This window comes from Westerdykella ornata (genome assembly GCF_010094085.1).
Source record: "Westerdykella ornata strain CBS 379.55 unplaced genomic scaffold EI97scaffold_5, whole genome shotgun sequence".
NCBI lineage: Eukaryota > Fungi > Ascomycota > Dothideomycetes > Pleosporales > Sporormiaceae > Westerdykella > Westerdykella ornata.
The window spans coordinates 651059-675031 of NW_022986855.1; the positions used below are offsets into that span (position 1 = coordinate 651059).

General features: G+C 54.0%; 10 protein-coding genes across 10 annotated transcripts; 4 read left to right on the plus strand and 6 right to left on the minus strand.

Annotated features, from left to right (window-relative positions):
- Positions 1–46: 46 nt before the first annotated feature.
- EI97DRAFT_414781 (class I alpha-mannosidase-like protein) lies at positions 47–2120 on the plus strand (the record flags this gene model as incomplete). Its single annotated transcript, XM_033796835.1, has 2 exons — positions 47–327; positions 376–2120. Exons 1-2 carry the CDS (start codon positions 159–161, stop codon positions 2118–2120), a joined length of 1914 nt encoding a protein of 637 aa, XP_033655874.1. The 5' UTR covers positions 47–158.
- Positions 2121–2602: 482 nt separating this feature from the next.
- EI97DRAFT_250838 (YccV-like-domain-containing protein) lies at positions 2603–5148 on the minus strand. The gene is made up of 2 exons (XM_033794140.1): positions 3361–5148; positions 2603–3257 (listed from the first exon to the last, which is right to left on the minus strand). The coding sequence occupies exons 1-2, from the start codon at positions 5007–5009 to the stop codon at positions 3086–3088; spliced, it is 1821 nt and encodes a 606-aa protein (XP_033655875.1). The 5' UTR covers positions 5010–5148; the 3' UTR covers positions 2603–3085.
- Positions 5149–5362: 214 nt separating this feature from the next.
- On the plus strand, positions 5363–7773 carry EI97DRAFT_431579 (CRAL/TRIO domain-containing protein). The gene is made up of 4 exons (XM_033797971.1): positions 5363–5890; positions 5953–6094; positions 6151–6516; positions 6568–7773. Exons 1-4 carry the CDS (start codon positions 5712–5714, stop codon positions 7561–7563), a joined length of 1683 nt encoding a protein of 560 aa, XP_033655876.1. The 5' UTR covers positions 5363–5711; the 3' UTR covers positions 7564–7773.
- A 549-nt stretch (positions 7774–8322) lies between these two features.
- Positions 8323–10318, minus strand: EI97DRAFT_250915 (high affinity glucose transporter RGT2). The gene is made up of 3 exons (XM_033794141.1): positions 9715–10318; positions 8656–9662; positions 8323–8584 (listed from the first exon to the last, which is right to left on the minus strand). Exons 1-3 carry the CDS (start codon positions 10218–10220, stop codon positions 8382–8384), a joined length of 1716 nt encoding a protein of 571 aa, XP_033655877.1. The 5' UTR covers positions 10221–10318; the 3' UTR covers positions 8323–8381.
- A 714-nt stretch (positions 10319–11032) lies between these two features.
- Positions 11033–11552, plus strand: EI97DRAFT_486466 (uncharacterized protein; the record flags this gene model as incomplete). The annotated part of the gene is made up of 1 exon (XM_033802164.1): positions 11033–11552. Exon 1 carries the CDS (start codon positions 11172–11174, stop codon positions 11550–11552), a length of 381 nt encoding a protein of 126 aa, XP_033655878.1. The 5' UTR covers positions 11033–11171.
- A 1391-nt stretch (positions 11553–12943) lies between these two features.
- EI97DRAFT_431582 (uncharacterized protein) lies at positions 12944–14310 on the minus strand. Its single transcript, XM_033797972.1, has one exon. The coding sequence runs from the start codon at positions 14144–14146 to the stop codon at positions 13178–13180; it is 969 nt and encodes a 322-aa protein (XP_033655879.1). The 5' UTR covers positions 14147–14310; the 3' UTR covers positions 12944–13177.
- A 958-nt stretch (positions 14311–15268) lies between these two features.
- Positions 15269–16402, minus strand: EI97DRAFT_414793 (alpha/beta-hydrolase; the record flags this gene model as incomplete). Its single annotated transcript, XM_033796836.1, has 2 exons — positions 16182–16402; positions 15269–16122 (listed from the first exon to the last, which is right to left on the minus strand). The coding sequence occupies exons 1-2, from the start codon at positions 16261–16263 to the stop codon at positions 15269–15271; spliced, it is 936 nt and encodes a 311-aa protein (XP_033655880.1). The 5' UTR covers positions 16264–16402.
- A 369-nt stretch (positions 16403–16771) lies between these two features.
- Positions 16772–18201, minus strand: EI97DRAFT_431583 (NAD(P)-binding protein). The gene is made up of 2 exons (XM_033797973.1): positions 17225–18201; positions 16772–17168 (listed from the first exon to the last, which is right to left on the minus strand). The coding sequence occupies exons 1-2, from the start codon at positions 17922–17924 to the stop codon at positions 16999–17001; spliced, it is 870 nt and encodes a 289-aa protein (XP_033655881.1). The 5' UTR covers positions 17925–18201; the 3' UTR covers positions 16772–16998.
- Positions 18202–18301: 100 nt separating this feature from the next.
- EI97DRAFT_431584 (uncharacterized protein) lies at positions 18302–20575 on the plus strand. Its single transcript, XM_033797974.1, has 5 exons — positions 18302–18441; positions 18507–19348; positions 19406–19534; positions 19594–19697; positions 19756–20575. The coding sequence occupies exons 1-5, from the start codon at positions 18378–18380 to the stop codon at positions 20210–20212; spliced, it is 1596 nt and encodes a 531-aa protein (XP_033655882.1). The 5' UTR covers positions 18302–18377; the 3' UTR covers positions 20213–20575.
- On the minus strand, positions 20063–23880 carry EI97DRAFT_431586 (uncharacterized protein). Its single transcript, XM_033797975.1, has 3 exons — positions 23231–23880; positions 20655–23173; positions 20063–20583 (listed from the first exon to the last, which is right to left on the minus strand). Exons 1-3 carry the CDS (start codon positions 23753–23755, stop codon positions 20355–20357), a joined length of 3273 nt encoding a protein of 1090 aa, XP_033655883.1. The 5' UTR covers positions 23756–23880; the 3' UTR covers positions 20063–20354.
- Between the last annotated feature and the right edge of the window lie 93 nt (positions 23881–23973).

Below are 23973 nucleotides of genomic sequence, written 5' to 3' on the forward strand. Positions count from 1 at the left end.
GGCCTCAACCTCAACTCGTCCGTGCCGTATTCGGATATTTGCCTCTGCCGACAGAGGCGCTCTCTCGAAAAACCGTCTCAGCAATGCAGCGCTCTTCGCGCTTCCTCAGACGTCTGTCGACACTCATTTGATACCCTCGAATTCGAATATCCACTACCATGGCGCTGATAAAGCGCTACGGCGCTTATGCGGCCATCGCGGCCATTCTCCTCTATATGTTTTATTCCTTGAGCTTCCCCTACGATGCATCACAGTCATTCCAGTCGGGAGATGCTCCTCGCCGGCCAGAGCATTCCAAGCCACAGGAAAACCAACAGCAAGATAGTCGTCCCCAGCAGCAAAATCCTCCTCCCCAGCCGCCTCCACCCCCCAAAGAACCTCCACCTCCACCTCCACCCCCACCGAAGCGATACGACTGGTCCCAGGTCCCGCTTCTCAATCCCGTCGACAAGCCGACCCCCTTACCAAAAGGCGAACCCCATCCTCACCCAAGGATCCAGCACGAGTTCCCCGAGGAAGACGCAAACGCGAAGCAGATACGCGAATCGAGACGGGAGGAAGTCCGTAAGACTTTTTTCCGCAGCTGGAAGCATTACCGCGCCAAGGCATGGATGCACGACGAGCTGAAGCCCATCTCCGGCGGGTCGAAAGATACGTTTGGCGGGTGGGCGGCGACGTTGATCGACGCCCTGGATACGTTGTGGATCATGGGGTTCAAGGACGAGTTTGCATCTGCGATGAAGGACGTGGAGAGGATTGATTTCGGAAAGGTGACCGTCGATGAGGTCAACGTGTTTGAGACGACGATCAGACATCTTGGAGGGCTGATGTCGGCTTACGAGCTCAGCAAGGAGGAAGTGCTGCTCAAGAAGGCGAAAGAGCTGGGTGAGATGCTGTATCATGCCTTCGACACGCCGAACCATATGCCCAAGGTCCGATGGAAGCCGCACAAGAAGGCGGCCGCCGAGCGCCAGGTCGCCGACTCGGAAGTCCTGGTTGCGGAAATCGGCTCGCTGTCCCTGGAATTCACGCGGCTTGCTCAGCTCACGGGGGACGACAAGTACTACGATGCCATTGCCCGCGTCACCCAGGTTTTCGTGCAGTCGCAAGATAACACAAAACTACCAGGCATGTGGCCCGTCATAGTCAACGCGCGGAAGCGGCACTTCACAGACGATAACGCATTCACCCTGGGCGCCATGTCCGACTCCACCTACGAGTACCTGGTCAAGGAGCACCTCCTGCTCGGCGGCCTCGAACCCGCATACCAGCAAATGTACGAAAAAGCAGCCAAAACGGCCATCGAGCGCACCCTCTTCAAACCCATGACACCCGAAACCACAGACCTGCTCATACCGGGCTTCGTCCGCGTCGAACACGACACCACGAACCTGGATCCGCAGCTCCAACACCTCGTCTGCTTCGCCGGCGGCATGTTCGCCCTCGGCGGCAAAGTCTTCCAGAAACAGGACCACGTCGACATCGGCCGCAAGATCACCGACGCGTGCGTCTGGGCATACGCGGCGTCGCCCGCGGGCATCATGCCCGAGATCTCGCACCTGCACGCGTGCGCAAACACGAAAGATACCTGCCCCTGGGACGAGCAAGCGTGGCACAAGGACGTCGCCGAGCGCGCAAAGCACAGCAGCGGCGGCACCGAGAAGGATCCCCAGCAGAACATAGCCAATCTGCGCCTCCCCAAGGGCTTCACCGCCATCGACGACAGGAAGTACATCCTCCGCCCGGAAGCCATCGAGAGCGTCTTCGTCCTGTACCGCATCACGGGCGAGCAGCAGTGGCAGGCCGCGGCGTGGAACATGTTCGTCGCCATCGAGGAGCATACGCGCACCGAGTTTGGGAATGCGGCGCTCGCGGACGTCAGCGCCGAGCATCCGCCCAAGGTGGATAGTTGCGAGAGTTTCTGGCTGGCGGAGACGCTCAAGTATTTTTATCTCGTGTTTAGCGAGCCGGATGTTTTGAGTCTGGATGAGTGGGTGTTTAATACTGAGGCGCATCCGTTTCCGATTCCGCAGCCGAAAGGTGGTAAGCAGGAGGAGAAGCAGGAGGAGAAGCAGGAGGAGGAGAAGAAGGAGAAGGAGAAGTCTGGGGAACAAATGTAGGAAGCCGAGTATAGCAACCCAGAGCTGAAGCCACGGGCGTGTGATTGAAGTCACGCGAAGAGGGGAAGAATGGAAGATGCGCCGATGGCCGTTGATTCCGACGCTGTGGTTCAGGAGAGGCTCGGAGGCTCACAACAGGGCCGGCAGAACGCCGCGGGCCACGGGGCTTCTGCGGTGGAAGGGATCGAGCCATGCGAGGTGTGAGGAGGAGTAGGTGACTGGCGTGGCGGCGCATCGCGGGCCCAAGTTTGCGGGTCGCGCTGGAAGCGATGAAGCGATGAAGAGACTATGTAGAAGGCCACGCAGCCGGTCTGCAAGACCAAACGCAAAAGAACATAGGGACCTCTAGTCTTAGTTCTGATATGTTGTCAAGCAGAGGGAGGAATGCGCGCGGGAATATATGTCCTGTTTGGACATCGGTTGGATTGAGACACATGGTTCGATGCTCGCCTTAGGAGACAAACTTAGTCTCCTCCACCTCTCTATCATTACGTAGAGCTGCTAGCTTGCGCAAGTGGAAACTTTTTAAGGAGGTACCCTTGATTTTCTTTCGGAAAATCATACGTCTGAAAATACAAACATGAATACCTAGGTATATGAGAAGATGCCATGTGCTATAAATGCCCAAGTTGGTACCACGACGTTTTCCAAGTCATAATTAGCCAGATGAGATCGTTGCTCGTTCCTCGTGATGGCTTTTCTTTTCTCCAATCAGGGCGAGTGAGTGTTCATAACTCATGCTTCTTTCCTGGGGCAACGCTCACACAAGCACGAATTCCCTCATTGATCCCACTTCCCTCACACCAACTCGATACCCTCCGTAAACGACGCCCCACTCAACACAAACCGGACGTAAACAAGGATACTCAGAACCACCCCGTCCGAAGCCAAACGGCAGCCAAAGAACGGAGTAAACAATCGACCCATCAGCCGGCCACCAGCGGAGCAAAGAATGAATGGATGACTCAGTCATCCGGATACTCGTCACGGACATTACTCACAAAGATGTTGTTATGGCGATCCCAGCGCTTGAAGTAGCGGCCTGCGAGCGTGAGCATGGCGGCCGAGGGCTCCGTGCCGGGTTCGACGGGTTCGATGTTTTCTTCGGCGACGTAGCGAACGGTTTTGTCGTCGACGCTGGAAAGAGGGTTGTTGTCAGTATGGTGAGGAAGGGAGAGAGGGATGAACAGGAAAGATGGAGCGAAGGAAGGCGAACGCATCAGCACGAGGCAAAACTTACAGCACATGATAGAAGGACTGGTTCCTCCCGCCCTGCAACCGATCCACTCCCATGTGTTGGATCCAGTCCTCGCCCGCATTGCACGCCGGATCCCAGCCGGTAACGACGCCTTCGTAGTCGTACCGTTTATGTCTGAATAGCTGACCAACCTTGAACAACACCTTGTCGTTCTGGGGAGGCCGACGGTTGACTTCTTTGCGCACGCTATCGAGCTTTCGCATCGACTGCGTGAAGATCTTCAACCGATTTTGGTCGGGCGGGTCAGGAAATAGGGGTATCGCGTGTTCCTCCAGAAGTGTTATGTCCCAGGGGAAGTGCAGCTGGAAGCACTCGAGAAGGTATGGTAGATATTGGCGGCGTCTAGTTTCAACGTCATGGCTGCTTTCTGGCATATTACCGGCTACATCTCCACCCGCGCCGCTAACGAGGGTAATTGCCCAGATGGCGCCGTAGAAGGCGCCGTCCACGTCGGGTTCCGGGGAGTGCCAGGACTGGGCGTGGACACCAAATTGATAAGGTCCACGATTTTGACGGACAGACTGCACTGAGGCCGTGATGTTGCGCGCGGTGCGGATCACCAACTCGCTCGTCGTTGATGGCGAGAGATAATACGCATGCTGCGAAGCTGGAACAGCCAGCCCTTTCAGCTTGCGAATCAAGTCGGCCTTGAATACTTCATCGCCGCCTCGGAAGGGATCCACATACATGGTGTCCAGCTCATCGGACTGCGAAGGTTTGTACTCGCCGTCAAGCGTATAGCTTTTTGGAGCAGACACCCAACAAATTACGTGGAATATGAATCCGCATGGGCGAGCATTCAGACCGACCCGGGACGCAATCGCGCAGTAGATGGCCACACTGATCAGAGGTAAAGATTCGTGCTTTGGGAGGCGCATTGCCAGGCCGATGAAGGAGTTTCGCAGCGCACGGTAGGACTCATCGCTTACTCCCCGGAAGCCTTGATCATGCAGGAACTGTCCCAGCGTTGACGCCTTTGCCCTTGTGCTCATATCCGGAAACGCAGGATACTTCCGCAACAGCCGTCGGGCCAGGTCATCCAACTCTGCAGAGGTCCTATTTAGATCCACATCCCGGCCAACTAGGGCAAACATGTCGAAGGCACTCAGCGCCCGTTCCAGCGGTACATCCTTTCCGCCGCTTAGGTCCTTCCATACCTTGATGGCCAGCTCGCGCTGAATGCGCCCCAATATGGCGTGTGCATAGTACCGCCTTGCTAGGACATCCTCGCAGTCATCCGGACAATCGAACTCTTCCAGTAACGTATCCTTAGCATCGTATCCATAGCCGGCCGCTTCAACGATATGCTGGACGCGTCGATACTGCAACTGGAGCACGTTGTTCAAGAGCCTCCGCGTTTCCTGCCGAACATGGATTCTGTAGTGGAAGAGGGCGCGCCAGCCAGCCTTGGAAAGCGGTTCGGAGGATTTGGCGGTGATGTCATGACGTGGATCCCAGAATTGAAAGGTGGTGAGGCAGAGGTTCCGCCAGACAACATGGGCGTCGGCGACGAAGTCTTGCAGGAACTTGGAGGTCAGTGAGAGGGCGGAGAGAGACGGGGCATCCAGATGGAGCAAGACGGATTCGAGGACTTCGGCGGGTAACTCAGGAAGCGTACGGTTCGGAGGCATGATCGGCGAGAGGTGGTCGACAGAGGATACGCTGGAGGGCGGCGGGAAAGAAGCAATGCTGTGGATAGAGGTGATAATATTCAATTATACGTAGGCTGTTGTGCACTCAGACGAGTGGCTCGCTTCAAAGTATTGTAGCTGGTGTTCCGGAACTAATCCAGGCGTGGGGTCTCATTGCTGAGCGGGGTTTGTTCTGTGGCGGCATGTGTTTTCTGTATACAAGTAGCCGTAGACTACCTGTGGGTGTGGGCGAGATGGATGACCTCAGAATTGGTAAGCTAAGCCCGATCTAGGCGCCCTCGGCTATCTATCAATCGATAAGGTACCGCGCTTTCGATAACACACCTCGACCTCTTCTCATCGACGACTTTGGAGGTTCCAAGGTTGTAGCTGGCGTCCTGTGCAAGCAGGACCGTCTCGGATGACAATAAGCAGCATGGAAACTGCGGAGATAGCATATGCGATTCATCGGATGCGTCTTTGGGCGCCGTCCGTGTACATTCCGGCATGCCGCACGAATAAAAACGGGGATGCGCGCGCCCGATGCTATTTATTAGCTTGAGGCTTAAACTCTTACTCCTTCACGTCACTCGCGCGTTTTTCTTTTCTGCTTACCTACCTACCTCTTCCCTCCTTTCCCTGCTGTACTACATTCATTTCATCTTGTCCTACTAGGTATCCCTCCCAGCGGATACCTCCTCCATGGCCGACCTTTCACGCGTCGAGTCAATTCAGTACCCTGCCGCCCACTATGGCCATCTGACGGAGAACCAGCAGCAGCAGCTGGACGCCTTCAAACTGCTGTGCCAGGAACAAGGCTACTATACCCCTGCGGACCTTGCAAAGGACATTGAAGCCAGCCATGACGACGAGACGATGCTGTACGTTGGTTGTGTAGCCCTCTTTTGCGTGTGCCGATGCTAATAGCTGTCTCGACTCACAGGCGTTTCCTTCGCGCGAGGCGTTTCGTACCGCAAGACGCCTTCAAACAATTCAAGGACACCGAGGACTGGCGGAAAGAACATGATTTAGGCAACCTGTACAAGACTATTGATATTGAAGAGTACGAGCAGACACGGCGCTTGGTACGCAGCACACGTCTCCGCCGCACCCAGCCTTCCATCTGACAAGCTGCGAACAGTACCCCCAATGGTTAGGACGACGCGACAAGCGCGGAATTCCCGTCTATGTCTTCGAAGTTGCACCACTCAATTCCAAGAACATTGCTGGCTACGAGAAGCAATTAGCAAACTCGACCTCCACCTCCACCAAAGTAGCCACCAAGCACCTCCGCTTATTCGCATTGTACGAATCCTTGATCGGCTTTGTGCAACCGCTGTGCTCTGCCGTGGCCCGGAGACACCCCGAAACCCCCATCTCCCAAAGTAACAACATTGTCGACATCAGCGGTGTGGGGCTGAAGCAATTCTGGAATCTAAAGGGGCATATGCAGGACGCATCGCAGTTGGCGACGGCACATTATCCAGAAACACTGGATAGGATATTTGTATGCTGAACGACGGACTGTACCGGAATATAGAAGTCTAACATGCGCTAGATCATTGGCGCACCCGCCTTCTTCCCCACTGTCTGGGGTTGGATAAAACGTTGGTTCGATCCCATCACCGTATCCAAGATCTTCATCCTCTCCTCGGCCGACGTCTTCCCCACCCTTTCCCAATACATAGACCCCGAGAACATCCCAAAGAAATATGGAGGACAACTCGACTTCAAATGGGGAGACCTGCCGCACCTCGAGCCGGCGATTGAATCTTCGATCGAATGGATCAACCCCAATATCCAAGAAGGCAGAAAAACCTTCCCGATTGGACCCATCACATGGGAGAAGCACGCCGACGGAAGCCTAACAGCCATTGCCATTGGAACCGAGAAAGGTCAACCAAGACATCGACCCATCTTCAGGATTCCACATCCAGTCAACGCGAATATCAGGGCTGGCCAACCGATAGAAAACACGCCCGTCGACGAAGCCGAGCTTCGACTCACGACCGTTGGGACGGCGACCCAACCGCCGGACACTGACATAGATGCCGCGAGTTTGGAGCCGCCTCCATCGGACACCGACACCCCTGAGAGCAACTCTATCCCGGCGCCCTCGACTACGGATTCGCGGAGCCTTCCCGTGCGCGAAGGTACGTCGGAGACTCGCTACGCGCAGCAGGACCGGACGCATGCTGCCGGCCAGCTTGCAGACGGTACTCCCGATGCGGCCGTCAAGGACCACGGCCACGGAGATAAGACGGTCACCATGGAGCCTTCGACTGTGGGGCAGGCACCGAAGGATGTATCCATCAAGACCGAGGGATCGCCCGCACCGGGAATCATAGACCAGGCCAAGCAGGTCGCCGCGCAGGCATCTGCGGCCGTCGCGTCGGCTGCCAGCACCGTCGCAGGGGGTGTGAGCGGATCGGCTGCCCAGGAAAAGGTGGTTGAGAAGAGCGCAGAGGAGAAGAATCTGGAGGCCGAGGTCGATGCGAAGGCGGATCCGGTCATTGAGGAGTATCTGAGGGAGAAGACGAAGGTGGATGCTTGAGAGGGGGATGGTTGTGTAAGAATGAGGGGCGAAGGGGGGCCAATGTGTTGGATATATCGCATACATATACGAAGCGCGTTGGAAATGTCTGGATTCTGTAGGAAGGGTTTACTTGGTGAACGAATCTCCTCCTAACTACCTACCTACCTATTTATAAATAGATGGATAGATCTCCGACGGCCCTCGTGTGTGACACATATGTCGGAACTTACTACATGGCCTTTTCACCGCAATCCCCTCGTGCTTCGTACAACATATCCACGCGCTGCCATTCTGGTACGCGTGCAGTGTGTACGTACCCTGTACGACAGATAGATCCACGAGTCTCGCTACCGATGTTCCAACACCCGGGGTACGCACTTGAGTTGTTGAGAGAAATAGAAGGAAGTAGGAAGCAGGGAGCAGCAGCAAGACGTCGAGAAACGCGAGCGAGATATGTAGATTAGAGGAGATTGGGTCGTGCGTGCAGTGGAAATAGGAAGGGGTTACCTATGTACGGCGTGTATGGGGTTTGGGTCTAGATGTTTGGAGGGGACACAGAGCACGCGCACGATAGATAACATCAACCACGAGAAACACGGACACGATTCAACACCAGCACCCGCAACTGCGAGCGACTAGAATATTACATAGCATAGTTATTCAACCCACACACTTCGCCAGCACCACAATCAATGCAGCGCCACGAAAGATGCGTTAGTTAGGGGGATATATAAATATATTACGACTCCATAACCCCATCCCTTCATACCTCATACCACATTACCACCGCACCACACCTCCACTGGCCGGAGCACTCCTCACTCGACAGAGCGCATCTATGCAGTAGTCGTGGTGGTGGTGGTCTCCTTCTTGCCCGCGCTCTCAAGCTCAATCGGCACCTCGATGTGCTTGTCCGCGAGGTTCATCTCGGCGGCGAAGGTCGAGTGCGGCTTCCACTTGCGCGAGGTGCGCGGCGTCGTCTCCTCCAACATCTTGTCGACCTGTTCGAGGGTGAGGCCCTTGGTCTCAGGGACGAAGACTGTAGTTGAGTTAGCATCGGCCGGTCATGGTATTCCAGTCATAGCTAGAGGGAAGGAAAGGGGGACTCACAGTAGGCGAAGAGGAAGGAGATGCAGCAGAGACCGCCCCACATGAAGAAGACGTTGGAGCCCAGGCGGGCCGAGTGCGGCTGGTCGGCAACGAGGTAGGGCGTGATGACGCCGATGATGCAGTTCCAGAACCAGTTGGAGGCGGTGGACAGGCCGACGCCGCGCGAGCGGATGGTCAGGGGGAAGATCTCGCCGATGACGATCCACGCGGCGGGGCCCCAGGTGGTGGCGAAGGAGGCGATGTTGAGGCAGATGAAGGCGATCATGGCCTTGGTCGCGTGCGGGTTGGCCGGGTGGTCGGGCGTGTCCTTGCCGGCCGTGGCGCCGATGATGGCGACGATGAACTGCATGATGACCATGGCGGCGGCGCCCCAGATGAGGATGGTGCGGCGGCCAATCTTCTCGACCATGACGAAGGAGAAGGGCGTCGTCAGCACGTTTACGAGCGTCGTGACGAGCGAAATGAGGAAGGGGTTCGAGATGGTGCCGAGCTGCTGGAAGAAGACGGTGCCGAAGTAGAAGATGAAGTTGATGCCCGTGAGCTGCTGCATCATCTGCATGAAGATGCCCAGCACGGTGCGGCGCACGTTGGACGAGGGGCTGGTGATCTTGCCCTCGAAGCAGGCCATCCACGAGCCGAGATAGCTCGTCTGCGGGATGATGGACATCTCATACTCGTGGTTGGCAATGATCTCGGCCAGTTCGTCCTGGATGTAGTCCGAGTCGACGGGCTGACCACGGACGCGTGCCAGCGCCTGGGCGGCCTTGTCGAGCTTGCCCTTCTTGACCCAGAAACGAGGAGATTCGGGGAGCAGAGCAAGACCGATACCGAGGATAAGCGCCCAGAGGAACTGGATGCAGATGGGGATGCGGTAGGAGCCACTGTCGCGGCGGTTCTGGGTGGAATAGACGACGCAGTTGGCGAGCAGAATACCAATGGTGATGCAGAATTGGTAACCGGCAACAACGGCGCCACGGACTTTGCGTGGTGCGATCTCGGACATGTACCTGGACTGTCTTAGTCTTGAAGGTCGGGATATGTCTCGGAAGAGCAACTTACAAGATGACAATGGCGGAGATGAAGCCGACACCGAAACCAGCAATCAGACGACCAGCCACCATGACACCGAGACCGGTAGAAGCAGCCTGGAGAATGCCACCGACGCAGAAGATCATGCATCCGAGAATGATAGTCACACGGCGACCAATGAAGTCGGCGACATCACCAGCGATGATGGATCCAAAGAAAGTACCAGCGGAAAGGATGGAAGTCACCAAGGATTGTTGCCACTGGGGAACCACAAAGTGTTCCTTGCGGTAGTCCTTGATCTGTTGGGAGTCGGCGGGCAGGCCAGGAAACTTGACGTCGGGGTACTCATTGCCGGTGTACATCTTCTTGAAGTAGTCCATACCAAGGACACCGCCCATCCAACCCGTATCATAGCCGAAGAAGATGCCACCAAAGGCGGCAAAGGCGACGATGAGGTAGGCCCTCACGGTCACGGGAGCCTCGACGCGGTTCACGTCGGTGGTGCCCGTGACGGGAAGAGCTCCTCCACCAGGCATGGTTGCGGATGGAAGAGAGGTGCTGTATGGGAAGTAAGAAGCAGCTCTTGGAGCACCAAAAAGATGGCTCGCAGAGGAGTCCCAACAAGAGGAGGCGGAGAAAGCTGGGGGATTGTCGAGGCGATCCCCAACAGCGGAGGGGAGCTCCAGCTTTTAATATGGAAGGTCAGAGTGATACCCCGGCCTGTGATACAGCATCATCTCGGTGGCTTGATGCCCATGGGGAGAGTAACATTGAGCCTTTTCAGCCTAAGCCGCATGTGGGCGCAGCTCCGTGCCCAGCTCTTCTGGAAGGATTCAAACTCCTCGTCTGATGGGCGGATTGAGACAGGGCCTTTCCCCAGACGTTCCCCAGACACTGGTGGACGGTCGAGGTTGACCTGGGACGTGGGAGCGCATATGTTGAACATGCTGGATCTCTCATTCACTACGCGTTCAGTGTCCCCTTTCTCTGCTGCTTGGTGTCCAAGTCAGTAATCTGGAGGCGATTTCCCAACGTCGGGGGGCGGCACAAAACAAGGCTGCACCGGGCACGGGCACGGCTGGGCCTGCTCTCTGTTGTCCGAAGAGGAGCCATCTGGTGGTCTGAGGGTAACAGTGGAGTAAACGGGGGAGGGACATGGAGGGGAGTGAAACTGGGGAGCCAAGACTGGGCAAGCCTATCCGGGGTGGCCAAGGGGATAGATCACCACTGACCACTGACCACCACACTGACCAGCAGCTATCGACGGCGGTTGGCGACGTGCAGATTTTTCTCAAGCCCTATCCCCTGCTGCTCCGAGGTCCGCAATCTTGTTGGACCAGTTGAGGAATAAGATTACAACTCGCCGGGACTAGCGCTTATTGGTTGGGTAGAAGCTTCGAGGGAGGGAATGAAATGGGGGAAGCGATCCTCATGGTGTTGAAGTTGGCAGCAAAATCGCACCGAGCACACCAAGATGACGGGTACGCATGACCGCGGCGCCCTCACTATCGTGCGCCAGAGCGGCTGCCGTCGGGCTTGTTGGAGTGTTGCGCATTTCAGTACCGAGTAGGTCCTTCAGGCGGGACTTTGTCGTTGGTTCTCGCTGTTGGGAGCAACATCAGTCTCTCGTGAGCGACAACCTACATAGGAAATTCTCTAAACGCATTCTGAACTACTCCGTAATTTCCTACACTCTCCTCTCACTAGACGTGCTCGGTTGCGTATGCTATGCGAATCCGAATCAAGCTCGCGCTGTTCATCAACCTGAGAGATATTCGCGCGGCCCTTCCCACACCCAGCAGCTGCACCGCCATCTCGCAGGATCATGGGTGCGTGTCGAGGGGGTACAGAGCACGCGGCGGTTTTGAAAGGTTGTCAATAAAAGAGCGACCACTGATTGGACCAGCACTCCAGCTGCCAGGCGGCTGGGATCATCCTCACCAGCCAACATTTGAACTCAGGGCCCAGCCCCTTGTCCCAGATGCCCTTCTCATCCTCCACATTTCGTCTGATCCAGAGGGACAGCTCCGGCACCGCTGTGTCGCGTTACACCAACCTACGGAGTCCACGCGAGGGTGCGACACACTCGGTCGTTTCCATGTCCTCGATCGGAACTTCATCAACCAGGCGGTGAAATTGATGATGGCACCTAGTCATGGCCACGGCGACGGAGGTTCTCATAAGCACTACCGAGTAGGCTAGTGAGAGCTTTTTTTTCCTCTCCTGTAGCCACAACGGTGCGGCACATTTTTGTTAAATTCGACGGCCGTCGATGGTCTGGAGAAACCCTGCCACTGCATCGGGGCGTCAGCCAGAATTCGGCCCGTTGTCACATGTCTCCAAGGTTTCTCTCCACAGAGCTCGGAGCTGCTTTCTCATTTGATGTTGGCTCCAAAAGCCACACTCGGTGTTTCCGTAACGCGACGCTGCAACCGTTCAACTTGGGGCTGATGGCCTCGCGGAGGTGACGCGGAGGCCCTGCTGCTTCCGAGCTGCAATAATAATAATGTACGGAGTAGTCTCTCGATGACGGCCACTTTTGAGACAGAAACCGCGGCCTACACGAGTTCACACCATCGTCGCCTCAGGTCGAATGTCCAGTTGCTGACGCTGTTGGGCTTCTGTTGTCCTCCCCGTCCCTACTGCTGCCCAGTTCCACCGAACATGGCCTGGACGCTTCTCGAGCTCTCGAGCTCTCAGCTTCGTCCCCTCAACGAACGCCCCACTCCCCAACAAACATCTCCGATGTTCTCCATGGGGGAATCGATTCAGAGCTCGACTCCGCTGGCCTCCCAAGATCCATCATCACGTCGGGACACGCCTGGGCAAGACCAAAAAAAATTCTAGAATATCTCCGATTTGAGTGGGTCTTCTTTTCGCACGACTCAGGCTTTTGTGCCTGGCGCCAACGCGGTCGACTAAAAAATGTTCCTTCTTGGTGATGGCGCCATGGAAGAGGCCACCCGAGATCGTGCCGTTGCGTACGGAGTCGAGTCTGCTGCGATGGCTTGGTGTTGATGTTGCATTCGGCGGCGCCATTGGTGTCTAGAGCACGTTTGCCAAGTCCCCTGATCTCGCGTTAGGGTACTAAAAGTGAGCTAACGCAAGACCATAGTTTCTAGGTTGGTGCCGAAAAAGGAGCAACGCACTAGGGAAAGAAGGCGTTGTCGGAGGTATTTGGCAAGGAAAACTTTATCGCGAGAGCGTCGTGCGTTGCGTCGATGAGCTCAGGGGACCGCATAGAACCTTTTCGAATTCGGGTATCGACTTTGCGAGATCGGACATTGTATCTACATATAGATCGATCGAACAGTGATAATAAGATGGGGGAGACTGTACTCAAGACGTGAAATGGCACTGAGCGGACAGAGGAATCACACGAGGCCCGTCTTTATTCCCAGGCCCACAGCATATTACATAGAAAACATTAGGTAGCGTACATAGTAAGTACACTGATCATATCATCCCAATCCTTAATCCATTCATTCACTTTTCACCCATACCTCGCCGCCTCCCCCTTCTCCTGGCCAAGCACTGCCGGTGGAGGCATCACCGGCGCGGGGCCCCAGCTTTGCTGATGCATGTGTGGATTCTGAAGCAACGGCTGCTGCATGGAGCCCTGGTTCTGCGCCGGCACAACCGCACCACTCCTGATCATCTTCATGACGATATCCGACGCCAGCTTCTCCGCATCCTTGTGGACCTTGCGCCGGTTCCTGCGGTGCGTATCCACGCACGCCCAGATGAAGAGCGCGAGATGCAGCGCCAGATTGATGAATTGACACGCCACGCCGACTTTCTCAACGGCCTCGCGATGCGCTTTTGCAAGGTAGAGTTGGTTGATGAAAGCGTCTTGTTCGGCGCAGTTCTCGAACGCAGAGTATCGCCCGTCGCACTCCCTGTTCCTGCCATAGTACGAGTCGTACTGGTCCTGAACCCACACCCACGTCCCGTTCGGCGCTTGTTTGTAATCACCACCAAGACCATATGTCTCAATGTAACCGTACGAGCCCCACCGCACGAGGTCGAGGAGATCGTAAAGCGCAAGCATGGCGGTCGGGATGTACGAGAGCCACAGCACGAGGTCGATGCCGACCGCGGCGCCGGGATGGACAGGTTTGTTCGGACGGCGGAGGAGCAAGACGAGGATGCAGGTGGTGCACCAGACGGCAGAGACAGTGAACGTCACGAGCGTCCAGACGCCGTAGGAGTCGTCGTATCCGATCATGGGCCGATCCAAGTCGTACCGTGGTCTCGTTGCGAATACCCACGCCATGCAGCCAATTCCAATCACGGCCAAGAGAACCGCCAGCGCCCTTAGACCCAGTTTCCATACCCATAGCTCTTCTGCGGCGTCGAGTCGTCGTATCAATCCAGGTGTCGCGGGTTGCGCGCCATTGTTCGGAATGGGAGCTTCGTCGAGGGGGGCGTGCGGTGCGCCTTCAGGTACGCGATCCGTCATATCGGGTTGATTAAGGTAAGTGTCGCTTTCAGGAAAACGAGTGGATGCGCAAAATATTGCGCTTATGAAAAAAACCTGAAAAGACGCAGGAAGAAAGGGGAGAGAGCGCGACAGATGTATAGAACCTGGGGATGCGGGCGAAGTAGTCGAGTGTTGGAAGGATTCATTAGCCTGCACTCTTGAACGGGTCTAGCGTTCAGGCATCCTTCAACTTCAATTTGCATCTCGACCCCAACCGAGGTGAAACGTGAACTCGCATAACTTTAATAAAACATGTTATAACAACACATCAATCTTCCTCCTAGTTCAGAGCAAATCAATCCCTGGGTCAATACTCTTAGATATCCTCTCAGCATGCCTCTCATCTTTTGGCCGCTTCTGACTATTCTACATCACGTGACGTGTATCACACTCGTCCATCAACTCTTCCATGGTCTCAGCAGCACGAAATCTCCGCTTGGAATTGAATCCCTCAACTGTCTATAGATTTAATTTCTGCGAAGGTTCACTCAGAGAGAAGTTAAAATAGAGGGATTGCAATGCCGCATCACCTATCTATACCGTGCGGTCCTGCAGCTCCAACTACAGAAACAGTGTCGTATTTCGTCATGTTGATAAGACTACTAAACCAACGTAGCGGATATAAATCAAAGTATCTCTTTGATTCTGACCTGTGACGGCTGATATTATCCGACTTTCAACTCCAAGAGCGGTTTCTTATTGTTAATCTTGCATTCACTTGCATCTCTGCAGAACTCCGTTGTCTTTTGCTTCTCGATCACACAATCAATTGAGGACATTGAAAACGAGATGCTACATAGATCTGCACACAACAAGCTAACCGCTACGTATGCTAAGTCTCCTTTCCCATGCGGATCCGCAGATCTACGGATCTCCAGACCCTAGTGTAGCCCTGGAGCGATCAGCACGCTCAGGTGGGAGCCATAGGTCTAGAATAAAGGCGCTGGGTTGAGATGTACTCACGGTCTGGAACGAGGGTGACGGGCGTTAAGGGTATATGGATGGAGTCTCACTGCGTTCACAAGGGCGGGACAACGAACCCTTTGATCGACCGCGTCTCAAGGTCTTCATATGATTATCCATTTACCTTAGACACCTCTTCTAAGAGAACTGATTAAAGAAGCTCCAGATTTCATCTGGAGTATAGCTGCGAGCGCCACTGTCCCCCCCGCCATCCACCGGCGCAGGCGCATGACCGCCATCAAACGCAATCCAGGTAACAGGATATCCGGCTCTGCACCCGGAATACGTCGTCTTGACATGTGTCTTGCTTCCGGCAGCAGGTTCCCGTGGACTCATACTCGCGCATCCATTATTCCTAACGAACCTGTCGCGCAAGCCCCGCCCACCCGAAATCGGCAGCGTCCCATCGCTGATTCCATGAATGCCCAGGTACGCAATTGGATCATTGCCGCCATCGCACCCGCTCAATTGTCCTCCTGAGATAACCGCCACGGCGCGGAAGTCTTTGGCGCGGGAGCATGCAATCGCATAGCTCATCGAGCCGCCATACGAGAACCCCGTTGCAAATCGCTGCGTCGTCTCCACGCAGAGATCACTTTCAATCGCCTTCCTCATCCCATCGACGAATGCGATATCCTCGCCGCCACTGTTCGCCCAGCCGTTGTTCAACCCCTGCGGTGCAACGAGGATGGCTGTCTCGGCGGCCTTCTTCTGCATCCCGTAGTATGCCCACAGTGCGCCGTCGGAACCACCACCCGCGACGTCGTTCATGGTGCCGCCGACCCAGTGGAAGGCGAAAATGAGCTTGTACGGCTTGTTCTTGTCGTAGCCCGATGGGACGCGGATGATGTACTGCCGGTTCTTCCCGTTGATGGTGATGGATTTTGTGCCTGATGTGATTGTTGGCGTTTTCCCGCAGCCAGCTGAGGTGGCGCGCTTGGTGAGGACACCTGGTGCGCTGATTCTGGGGGTATTGGACGCTGAGTGTGTCGCTTGATAATATGAGCATTATTGTGTGGTCGTGCTGTGGTCGCTGGGAGGTCAAACTCACCATCATCATAAAGCCCAGGAGCACTGAGCACCGATGTTGCCCCTAGGAGCAATGCCCCGATGAGGGACGACACGTAGCGCATCCTGGCTCGGTTTTGGATGCGGGACTGCTCAACGGCCGGTAAGAGTGTCTTGAAGCCTTCAGTTGAAGTCTTCCGACCGTCACCATTTATATTATCCCCTATCCCCAACCCTATAAGCTGCCCAACTAACGCTTTGAAGATTCGCGGAAATTCTCTACCATTAGCAACTCCAGAACAATATAAACGTCCAGTATAAAAACACAAATATAATCAGGCTCAAGCCCTGCCAATCAAATCGGAAAATCACTCTCACGACCAATCAGCAAGCTTGTTTAGTTGAAATCCCCCATATTTCCCCAGCATCTGTAACGTCCACCAATAATTCCGTAACCCAGTTCCTGGGCAAATCTGGGGCATGGACGATAAGCGAAGTGCTTGACCATATACACGAGCCCAATGTGGAAAGACGAACATCATGAATATCCCGATCTCTGTTACCGGAATGTTGAGACTAACCCGATTTGCAGTGATACCTCCTCTTCGGGGATACTCGTGCTTTAATGTCTCCCCGCACTTTTGACTATGTTTCATCTTGAGGTATGTTGATGTCATTGCATATTTATTTACTGGCTTGAATTCTGCCGCTTACTACTGGCGCGACCGCTTTGAGTTTGGGTGAAAGCACTTAAAGGCACGATCTGCATGTACGGATAGCTTGGTCTTGCATGAACTGGTCTCTGACGTTGATAGCTACCATCTCTAAGCGAGTAGGATACCTGTTCAAGATGCAAAATCCTAAGCAAATGGCCATCCATTCAGCCCAATCTCCAGGAAGGTTGAGGACTCGATTTCTTTGGCCCGAGACTTCAGTTCATCCACATCCCAATTCGCCCATACGAATTTACCCTTCAAGAATCGAGCTTCTGGGCTTGAGAGCCAGACCATGAAGCTTGCTGGTAGCGAAGCTAAGAGACGACTATGTCAGTTCCATAGAGCCGCATCCCTTTTGTGGAAGACTTACCATCATCTTTTACCCCAAGAGCCGCGACACCCCCTGCCTCGCGGTTCATCGCAGTATCTACCACGCCAGGTTGGACATGGAACACGGTGACCTCCGGATTCTCATAAACGATGGAATTCCAAAGCCGAACAACTGCAATCTTTGCAACATTGTAGCCGGCGTACTTGTGCATGATGTCCAGATGCGCCGCGCCCGACGAGACATTGATGACGACTGCATCCTTCGCAGCAAAGCGGAGAAATGCTTGGGCGACATACAAAGCCCCGGCGATGTTCTGCTGAATGCCATGCAGCAAGCTCTCCCCATCCACATCCTTCAAAGGTTCCTTGGCCCCAATGACGGCTGCATTGCTGACCAAGATATCGATCTTTTTCCCTTCTCCAAGGAACCGGGAGAAGGCTGCATCTACGGAACTCTTGATCGTAACGTCCGTTGATGCGGCGAATACTTCAACATCGCTAAATTCACGCTCGATGTCGGCTTTGGTATCGAGGAGGGGTTGTTCTCTCCGACCGAGAAGCGCGATCCGTGAGGCGCCTGCACGGGCAAAATATCGAGCAGTTTCGGCGCCAATACCGGTTCCTCCTCCTGTGACCACGACTGTCTTGCCTTTGACAGAGAGTTCTGGGCGGGTCGGGGATAAAGCTGGATAAGTCGTGGTGTGCCAAGTAGGCACCGGTGCTGGGAATGGCGCGGCCATGGTGATGATCCTTGAGAAGCGAAGAGCAACTGAGAAGCGTGGAGGGAGGAGTTGATTGGGATCACATTTTCCGTGGATTCAACGGCCATTTATCTAGGGGAGAGTGGACAAAGTGTGAGACCTCGAACCGGGGCGGTACAATTTGCAACATGGAACGCCCGAGAGTGGCGAAGTATCATCTCCTATAGCAACATGAGCATACGGTTAACAGAACCAATACACGATTCCGGAGACACATTCTTCCAAGCATTTGAGCTGACGTCTGCATTACAATATGTTCCGCCCCATGGAGGCCTTGCAGATGACTTGGACTAACCCCACCAACACAGTAATATGAGCTGACAAATCCACCCACGCTTCTGCAAATGTCAGCAAACCAGGAGATAACAGAAGATTCCACCGATTCCCGAATGTTTTAACGTTGTCCTGACGTCGGGACTCGGCCATTCAAAAATGTATGAAACCGATGCAGGGACCATTGTGAGATGCGAGCTTTGCAATAAGCCATTCGACAAACGTAAGTCCATTGTTTGCTTGTTCGACATCCAAGCTCCAGTTTGACTGAGCGTTTTGCTCCATCAGCGTCTACACTGAAGAGACACGGATACTACTGCCGATCCCGCAAAGGTGTTACTTCCCCACGTAGTCGATCGTGCATTGCCTGCGCGAGAGGGAAGGTGCGGTGCAATAACGCACGGCCGACTTGTTCGAGATGTTCACAGAGGAACCTCACATGCATATATCCAACAAGCAAGGGTCCCAATACTACGCGATCACGACTTCAAGGGAACAGAAATGCATCGTTACCGGCGTCGGATTCCCCTCTTCCACGACCCCGCAGACCCTCAGCGTCGGTGAACACCACTCCCACAACCGATAGCACAGTTCAATTTCCACATGATGCTTTTAACTCTGTACTCCAAGGAGAAGATTATCTCGATACTCTGTGGAGCGATGATTTCCGCGATCTGGAGTTTCCCCTTCTTGTCGATCCCCAAAGCGGAGTTGGGCCAGAGGATGCGTTGCTTCAGATCACAACTCCAAATCAGTGTATCTCATATCCGGACGCATTAACAGTACCTACGGAACACGAATTGGCCCAGATTCCCCAGGTTAACCTAACAATGACTCCAACCCAGACTCCTCGAGCCTTTACGAATCGATCAAAACTTGGAGCGGGAGCGCTGACTATCGCCAATCTAATGAAACATATGCTAAATTCGTATCCGCTCCTGATTCACACCCACAACTCCTTACCACCCTTTATTCATCCGCGACTGCTGTCTCAAGATGCACGGCATGGCCACTTGGAATCGCTAGCGAATTGTATTAATTTGGTGCGCATGGTTGGCAGTGGGATACAAGGAAGTGGAAAGTTGTTCTGGAAGAACGTCAGATTAGAATGCGAACGATTACTTGATGAAGTGAGTTAACGCCAAAGTCTCTGACAGCGATTGGGATCAGGTTAACAACAAGACTAGCATCGAGCCTACACAAAGTGGGAATTGCTCGCCGGGATGCAGGCGCTGTCTATATACGCAATCAAAAGATTGGGAGAAGGCGAGACGGACGACAATAACGTCGATCACTTACTAGTAATGGCAATCGCTGTGAGTATTTTTCGCTTAGATCCTCATCCATATTGCTAATAGAACCGGTACATCTGTAGGCTTTGGCAAGACGACTCGGCAGCATCTGTTACGATGACGCCCCAACTGACCAGACCGATCAGAGCAGCTGGGAGGAATGGATCTTCGATGAATCCCGACGAAGGTAAGATGCTCACGACCTCGTGGCAACATACCTGGACTAATCTATTGCATTTCCTTAGACTAGCTATTATCTTCAGAGCGCTGAATATGCTGGTTTATTTTGACCCGGCAGCGCTATGTGAGATGCAGCCAGACCTGATTATCGCGGCATTGCCAGCTGGAAAGCATCTATGGCAGGCAAACGACCAGATTACGTGGAAGGCGGAGATAAGAAAAGAACCTGACCCGCTGGCGATGGTCGCAGTAACTGCGAATGGCGAACTAGTTCGATTGGACGACGGTCAACAGCACTGCGGCGCGAAGACGTTACGTTACAGTAGCGCTTCGTCACAAAGCTTCAAAACTTGGGAGGAATGGTGCTCCGGCACCGACGAATTCGGGAGTCTTGTTATGCTTATCGCATCATTCATAGGCGTGGCAATGGCTGAGCAAAAGCTCCGTCCCCATAGACCGATCCTGGAGCGGATGCCCCTGTCTGGCGGCAGAGAGATCGCAGCGCCGACATGGACAGCATGACTGCGTTGTACTCTCGTAACATTGATCATGTGTACACCAATGCCCCCTAAGCTTACCAACCCAATGGAAACCATGAATTTTGCAACGCCGCACCCGGAAATACTAATGATACCCATCAAACGTAGGAGACTGCCCGTTATCCCTACTGAGCCACTCTGGAATTTCTCGTCCCCCGCCTCTTCATACCTTCCAGCTTCTGCAACAGCTGCCAATGGAGTTTTCGTTGTGTACCCCAATGTTCGCTTAGTTTTTGCATCCTGATCACCGCTACCACAACACACCCCACAGTCTTCAGGCTATGCTTACGGGAGTGGTACGAGATATCTGGGGTGATACCCATCTCCTCGATGAGTTTGAGGTCTGCCTTGTTGCTAGATTGACACTCAGCGATATTCAGGTGGCATCTCGGAATGACTGCAAGGTATGCCAGAAACAGACTCACCATTGGTTATAAACCTCGATCATCATCAGACAAAAGCGCTTTTGATATCCTAGACTTTCCCTGAACCCCTCCTCGCGGACACACCTTGCCCGCAAATATTGAATTTGCTTTGCCAATCCGTGTATCTCCTTGATGTGACGCTTCTCCTTGTCCATGATTTGGCCCTTGAGGTCAAGAACTGATTGCCGATCCCCAACCTGCTGAGCCTTCTGCAAGTCGTGCAGCTGTTCTTGGAGCGCATTCAGCTGTTTCTCCTTCTCCTGTAGTCGGGCTTTGAGGCGATTCTCCTGGCCTTCAAGCTGGTCTTGGAAGGTGTCACGGAGAGTCTCGAGCTCGTTCCGCTTTTCAGCCATATGTAGCTGTAGTGTTTCCACCTGCAGCTCCGCAGCCTGTAATTTTGCATCTCGAGCACGAATGTCTGATCTCAGTCGACGCTCGAGATCATTGCGTTCATGTTCGAGCTCAGTAACGCGAATGGACAGGTCCTCCGCTTCAAGTTTGGCTTTCTTGAGAAGATCGTGCAGCCCTTTACTCAGAGCGCTGTTGTTGGAAGATTTCCGGTTGACCTCGAGCTCCCCCGACATCTTCTCTAAGCGGTTACGGAGCTGAGCTCGATCATCCTCTGCATCACGAAGCTCCGCTTCCAATGCGACCAGCCTGGAAGATAATTGCGCCTTCTCTCGTTCGCATTTGCGAAGGTCGGCCTCTAGAGTGGCGAGTTTGATCGAGAGCGCCTGAGTAGCTTGGGCCTCCTTCTGGAGGCTTGTTAGCCGTTCTTCCAGAGAAGCCTTTTCGTCAGCCGCTTCGTCTGCAGCTTCTTGGAGAACATCGATCTCATCCTCGTAGTCTTGCTTCGCGCGGTCCATGGTTGCCTTGAGATTTTCGCACTCCCTGCTCATCTCGTCTTTTAGATGTTGCAATGACTCAACTTGACCCTTGTAACGGTTGATGTCGTCACGAAGAATCTGCAGCTCGTCGTCGCGCTTGCGGACAAGATCCTGCATAGCATCCAACTGCGTACCAGGTTCGTCAGCATGGTTCCGAAGTGCATCTAACTCTGCGTCACGTTCGGCCAAGGCTTTGCGAGCTGATTCTAGATCGCGTGTACACTCGAGCAGTCGGGCACGTATTGTAGCCAACTCTGCCACAGAAGCCTCCGCACTCTGGAGCTTCCTCTGCAAGTCGAGCACATCGCGCTCCCGCATCTGTGAAGATGACCGAAGGTTTGCAAGTTCTAGGGAGAGAGTATCGCGTTCGCGGGTAACCTTCTGCAGTGCTTCGATCTGACTCTCTTTGCTTGACATGGCAGACCGCAGCTTCTTGATTTCCTGCTTTGCCTCTTCACGGTCTTTTTGCGACATTTTCTGGCTCTCCAGTTGTTGGCGAAGTTCTTCTATTTGTCGTTGATAAGCTGTTGACTCGTCTTGAAGGCGAGCATATCGTTGCTCTGCTTCGCGGAGCTGCTTGCTGTAGGTCTCGACATCGTCCGCTTTAGCCTCCGCAATATCAAGCCTGGATTGTAGTAACTCCAACTCAGCGCGTTTTTCCCGTTCTATCTCAAGTACCTTCTGTTGGGAGGCACTGGCAGCTTGCTGGGCAAGCTGTGCCTTGTTGTCGCCCTGGGCCTCAGCGAGTTTTAGCCGATCATGGAGAGACTCGATCTCTGCCTGTTTTTCTTGCCGGGCTGTTTCGACTTGACGTTGCAAAGACTTGATCTCGACGTCCTTCTCCCGCCCAAGAGCATGTAGACGTTCTTCAAAATCTGCCCGTAAGCGCTGCGTCTGTTCCTCGCCCTTGCCAAGCTGCATTTTTAACGCATCCAGCTCGAGATCTTTCTGATGTATGGTCGTATGGAGCTTTTGCTGAAGGCCGGATATTTCCCCATCCTTCAACTCTCTGAGTGAGTTCAATTGATCCTGCACTTCAGCCAACTTGCTTGATGTCTCCGCAAGCGTACGTTCTTTCTCTTCGATTTGCCGGGCCTGTTCTTCGAATCTCCGGTCGTTCTCTTCCATTTTGCCATGCTCCGAGCTCTGCCTATCCAGTTGCTGTTGAAGATCCTCAATCTGTGCCTCGAGCTCATCCAATTCCTGATCCCTGCGCTCCAACTCGGCTTTCGCCTCGGAAAGCTCCCTTTTCACCTCTTCCGCTTCCTCCTCATTGCCTTGTACATCTTCGAGCTTGGCCTGTAGTTCCTTTAGCTCCTCCTCACGTTCCTGTGCAAGTTCTCTCAGCTCTTCCATCTCTTCTCGCATATCTTCCTCGGCATGACGCCTCTTGACCTTCTCGGCATAGTCCTTCAGCTGCTGCTTGTACATCTCGAGCTCCTTCTCAGCCGCTTTCAGGCTCTTGGCATAATTTTGTAGATCTCGCGCCATGGTCACCTTTTCGGTCTTGAGGGTAACATTTTCGGCCAAGGCGGCTGCATTGAACTCTGGACCGGCTTTAAGGAGGCTTTCCTCCAGAAAATGGATCTTGAGTTTAAGGCCGAAATTCTCTTTGTCAATCTGCTTGAGTCTCTATGATATCGTCAGCAAAACCAAAAATCTCGATAGAGACAAAATTAAATGACATACAGCTTCCTGCTCCCGCAAGGTGAGCACATTGCCATTATCTAACGGCTCCTGCCCTCTCTGTGGCAGCGCCATAGGCGTACTCATTGCGCTTGAGCTTGAAATCTCAGGCATGGGGGTCTGCCCGTCCACTGCCGACTCGCTGATTGAACTGGAGTTCAACCCGTCTATCGTACTTGCTTCTGGGAGAGGAGTGCCTCCAAGCTCAAATCCGGGTTTTAACGCGGCAGGTGTCATATTGTTGCCAGCCAAAAGGCCATTGACCTGGCGTGTGCGATTTGTCGTTGCACTCTTAAGCATCGGAGTGAACTCGTTTCGTACGTTCGTTTTGCGCAGTGTAGCGAGGGAACGGTGCGGGGTCGAAGGTATTCGCGGCCTGGCACCGCCCATTTTGCTGAAAAGTGCATCCCGTCCTTCGGGCGCGCGAAATGAGGGCTCTTCCTCTCCAAAGTCGAAATGTGCCTGGGTGGTATCGACGCGTGAGAAGTCGCTCGCCTCCGTTCGAGGTGACGCGATGTAGTGGGCCATTACGGGTATGGGTAGCCTCTAAAACGCATGAGCGAAAGTAATGGAATGAAAATGCAAAGACACAGGGGCAGTTGCGCAACAATTCGGCGTGAGTTCTCGAGGTTCTGGCGGTCGTTAAAATCGTCTTATTCCTGTGTTTACAAGGCGATGAAGCTGTGATGTTTGTTTTGGCAGACGCGTGCTACGCCCAACGAGGCTAGCGCGCAATTGCGCATCCA

Excerpts from the sequence above, each read along its gene's own strand:
- EI97DRAFT_250838 (XM_033794140.1), bottom strand. The coding sequence starts at position 5,009 with ATGCCTCCGAACCGTACGCTTCCTGAGTTACCCGCCGAAGTCCTCGAA. Across the intron at positions 3,258-3,360 it reads CAGTCCTTCTATCATGTGCT|CGTCGACGACAAAACCGTTC; the intron begins GTAAGTTTTGCC and ends CCCTCTTTCCAG.
- EI97DRAFT_431579 (XM_033797971.1), top strand. The coding sequence starts at position 5,712 with ATGGCCGACCTTTCACGCGTCGAGTCAATTCAGTACCCTGCCGCCCAC. Across the intron at positions 5,891-5,952 it reads CATGACGACGAGACGATGCT|GCGTTTCCTTCGCGCGAGGC; the intron begins GTACGTTGGTTG and ends CTCGACTCACAG. Across the intron at positions 6,517-6,567 it reads AAACACTGGATAGGATATTT|ATCATTGGCGCACCCGCCTT; the intron begins GTATGCTGAACG and ends AACATGCGCTAG.
- EI97DRAFT_250915 (XM_033794141.1), bottom strand. The coding sequence starts at position 10,220 with ATGCCTGGTGGAGGAGCTCTTCCCGTCACGGGCACCACCGACGTGAAC. Across the intron at positions 9,663-9,714 it reads ATCTCCGCCATTGTCATCTT|GTACATGTCCGAGATCGCAC; the intron begins GTAAGTTGCTCT and ends AAGACAGTCCAG. Across the intron at positions 8,585-8,655 it reads CTCCTTCCTCTTCGCCTACT|TCTTCGTCCCTGAGACCAAG; the intron begins GTGAGTCCCCCT and ends ACTCAACTACAG.
- EI97DRAFT_431582 (XM_033797972.1), bottom strand. The coding sequence starts at position 14,146 with ATGACGGATCGCGTACCTGAAGGCGCACCGCACGCCCCCCTCGACGAA.
- EI97DRAFT_431583 (XM_033797973.1), bottom strand. The coding sequence starts at position 17,924 with ATGGCCGCGCCATTCCCAGCACCGGTGCCTACTTGGCACACCACGACT. Across the intron at positions 17,169-17,224 it reads TCTTGGGGTAAAAGATGATG|CTTCGCTACCAGCAAGCTTC; the intron begins GTAAGTCTTCCA and ends GTCGTCTCTTAG.
- EI97DRAFT_431584 (XM_033797974.1), top strand. The coding sequence starts at position 18,378 with ATGTATGAAACCGATGCAGGGACCATTGTGAGATGCGAGCTTTGCAAT. Across the intron at positions 19,349-19,405 it reads GCGAACGATTACTTGATGAA|CATCGAGCCTACACAAAGTG; the intron begins GTGAGTTAACGC and ends CAACAAGACTAG. Across the intron at positions 19,698-19,755 it reads TTCGATGAATCCCGACGAAG|ACTAGCTATTATCTTCAGAG; the intron begins GTAAGATGCTCA and ends GCATTTCCTTAG.
- EI97DRAFT_431586 (XM_033797975.1), bottom strand. The coding sequence starts at position 23,755 with ATGGCCCACTACATCGCGTCACCTCGAACGGAGGCGAGCGACTTCTCA. Across the intron at positions 23,174-23,230 it reads CCTTGCGGGAGCAGGAAGCT|AGACTCAAGCAGATTGACAA; the intron begins GTATGTCATTTA and ends ACGATATCATAG. Across the intron at positions 20,584-20,654 it reads ATCGAGGTTTATAACCAATG|CAACAAGGCAGACCTCAAAC; the intron begins GTGAGTCTGTTT and ends GTGTCAATCTAG.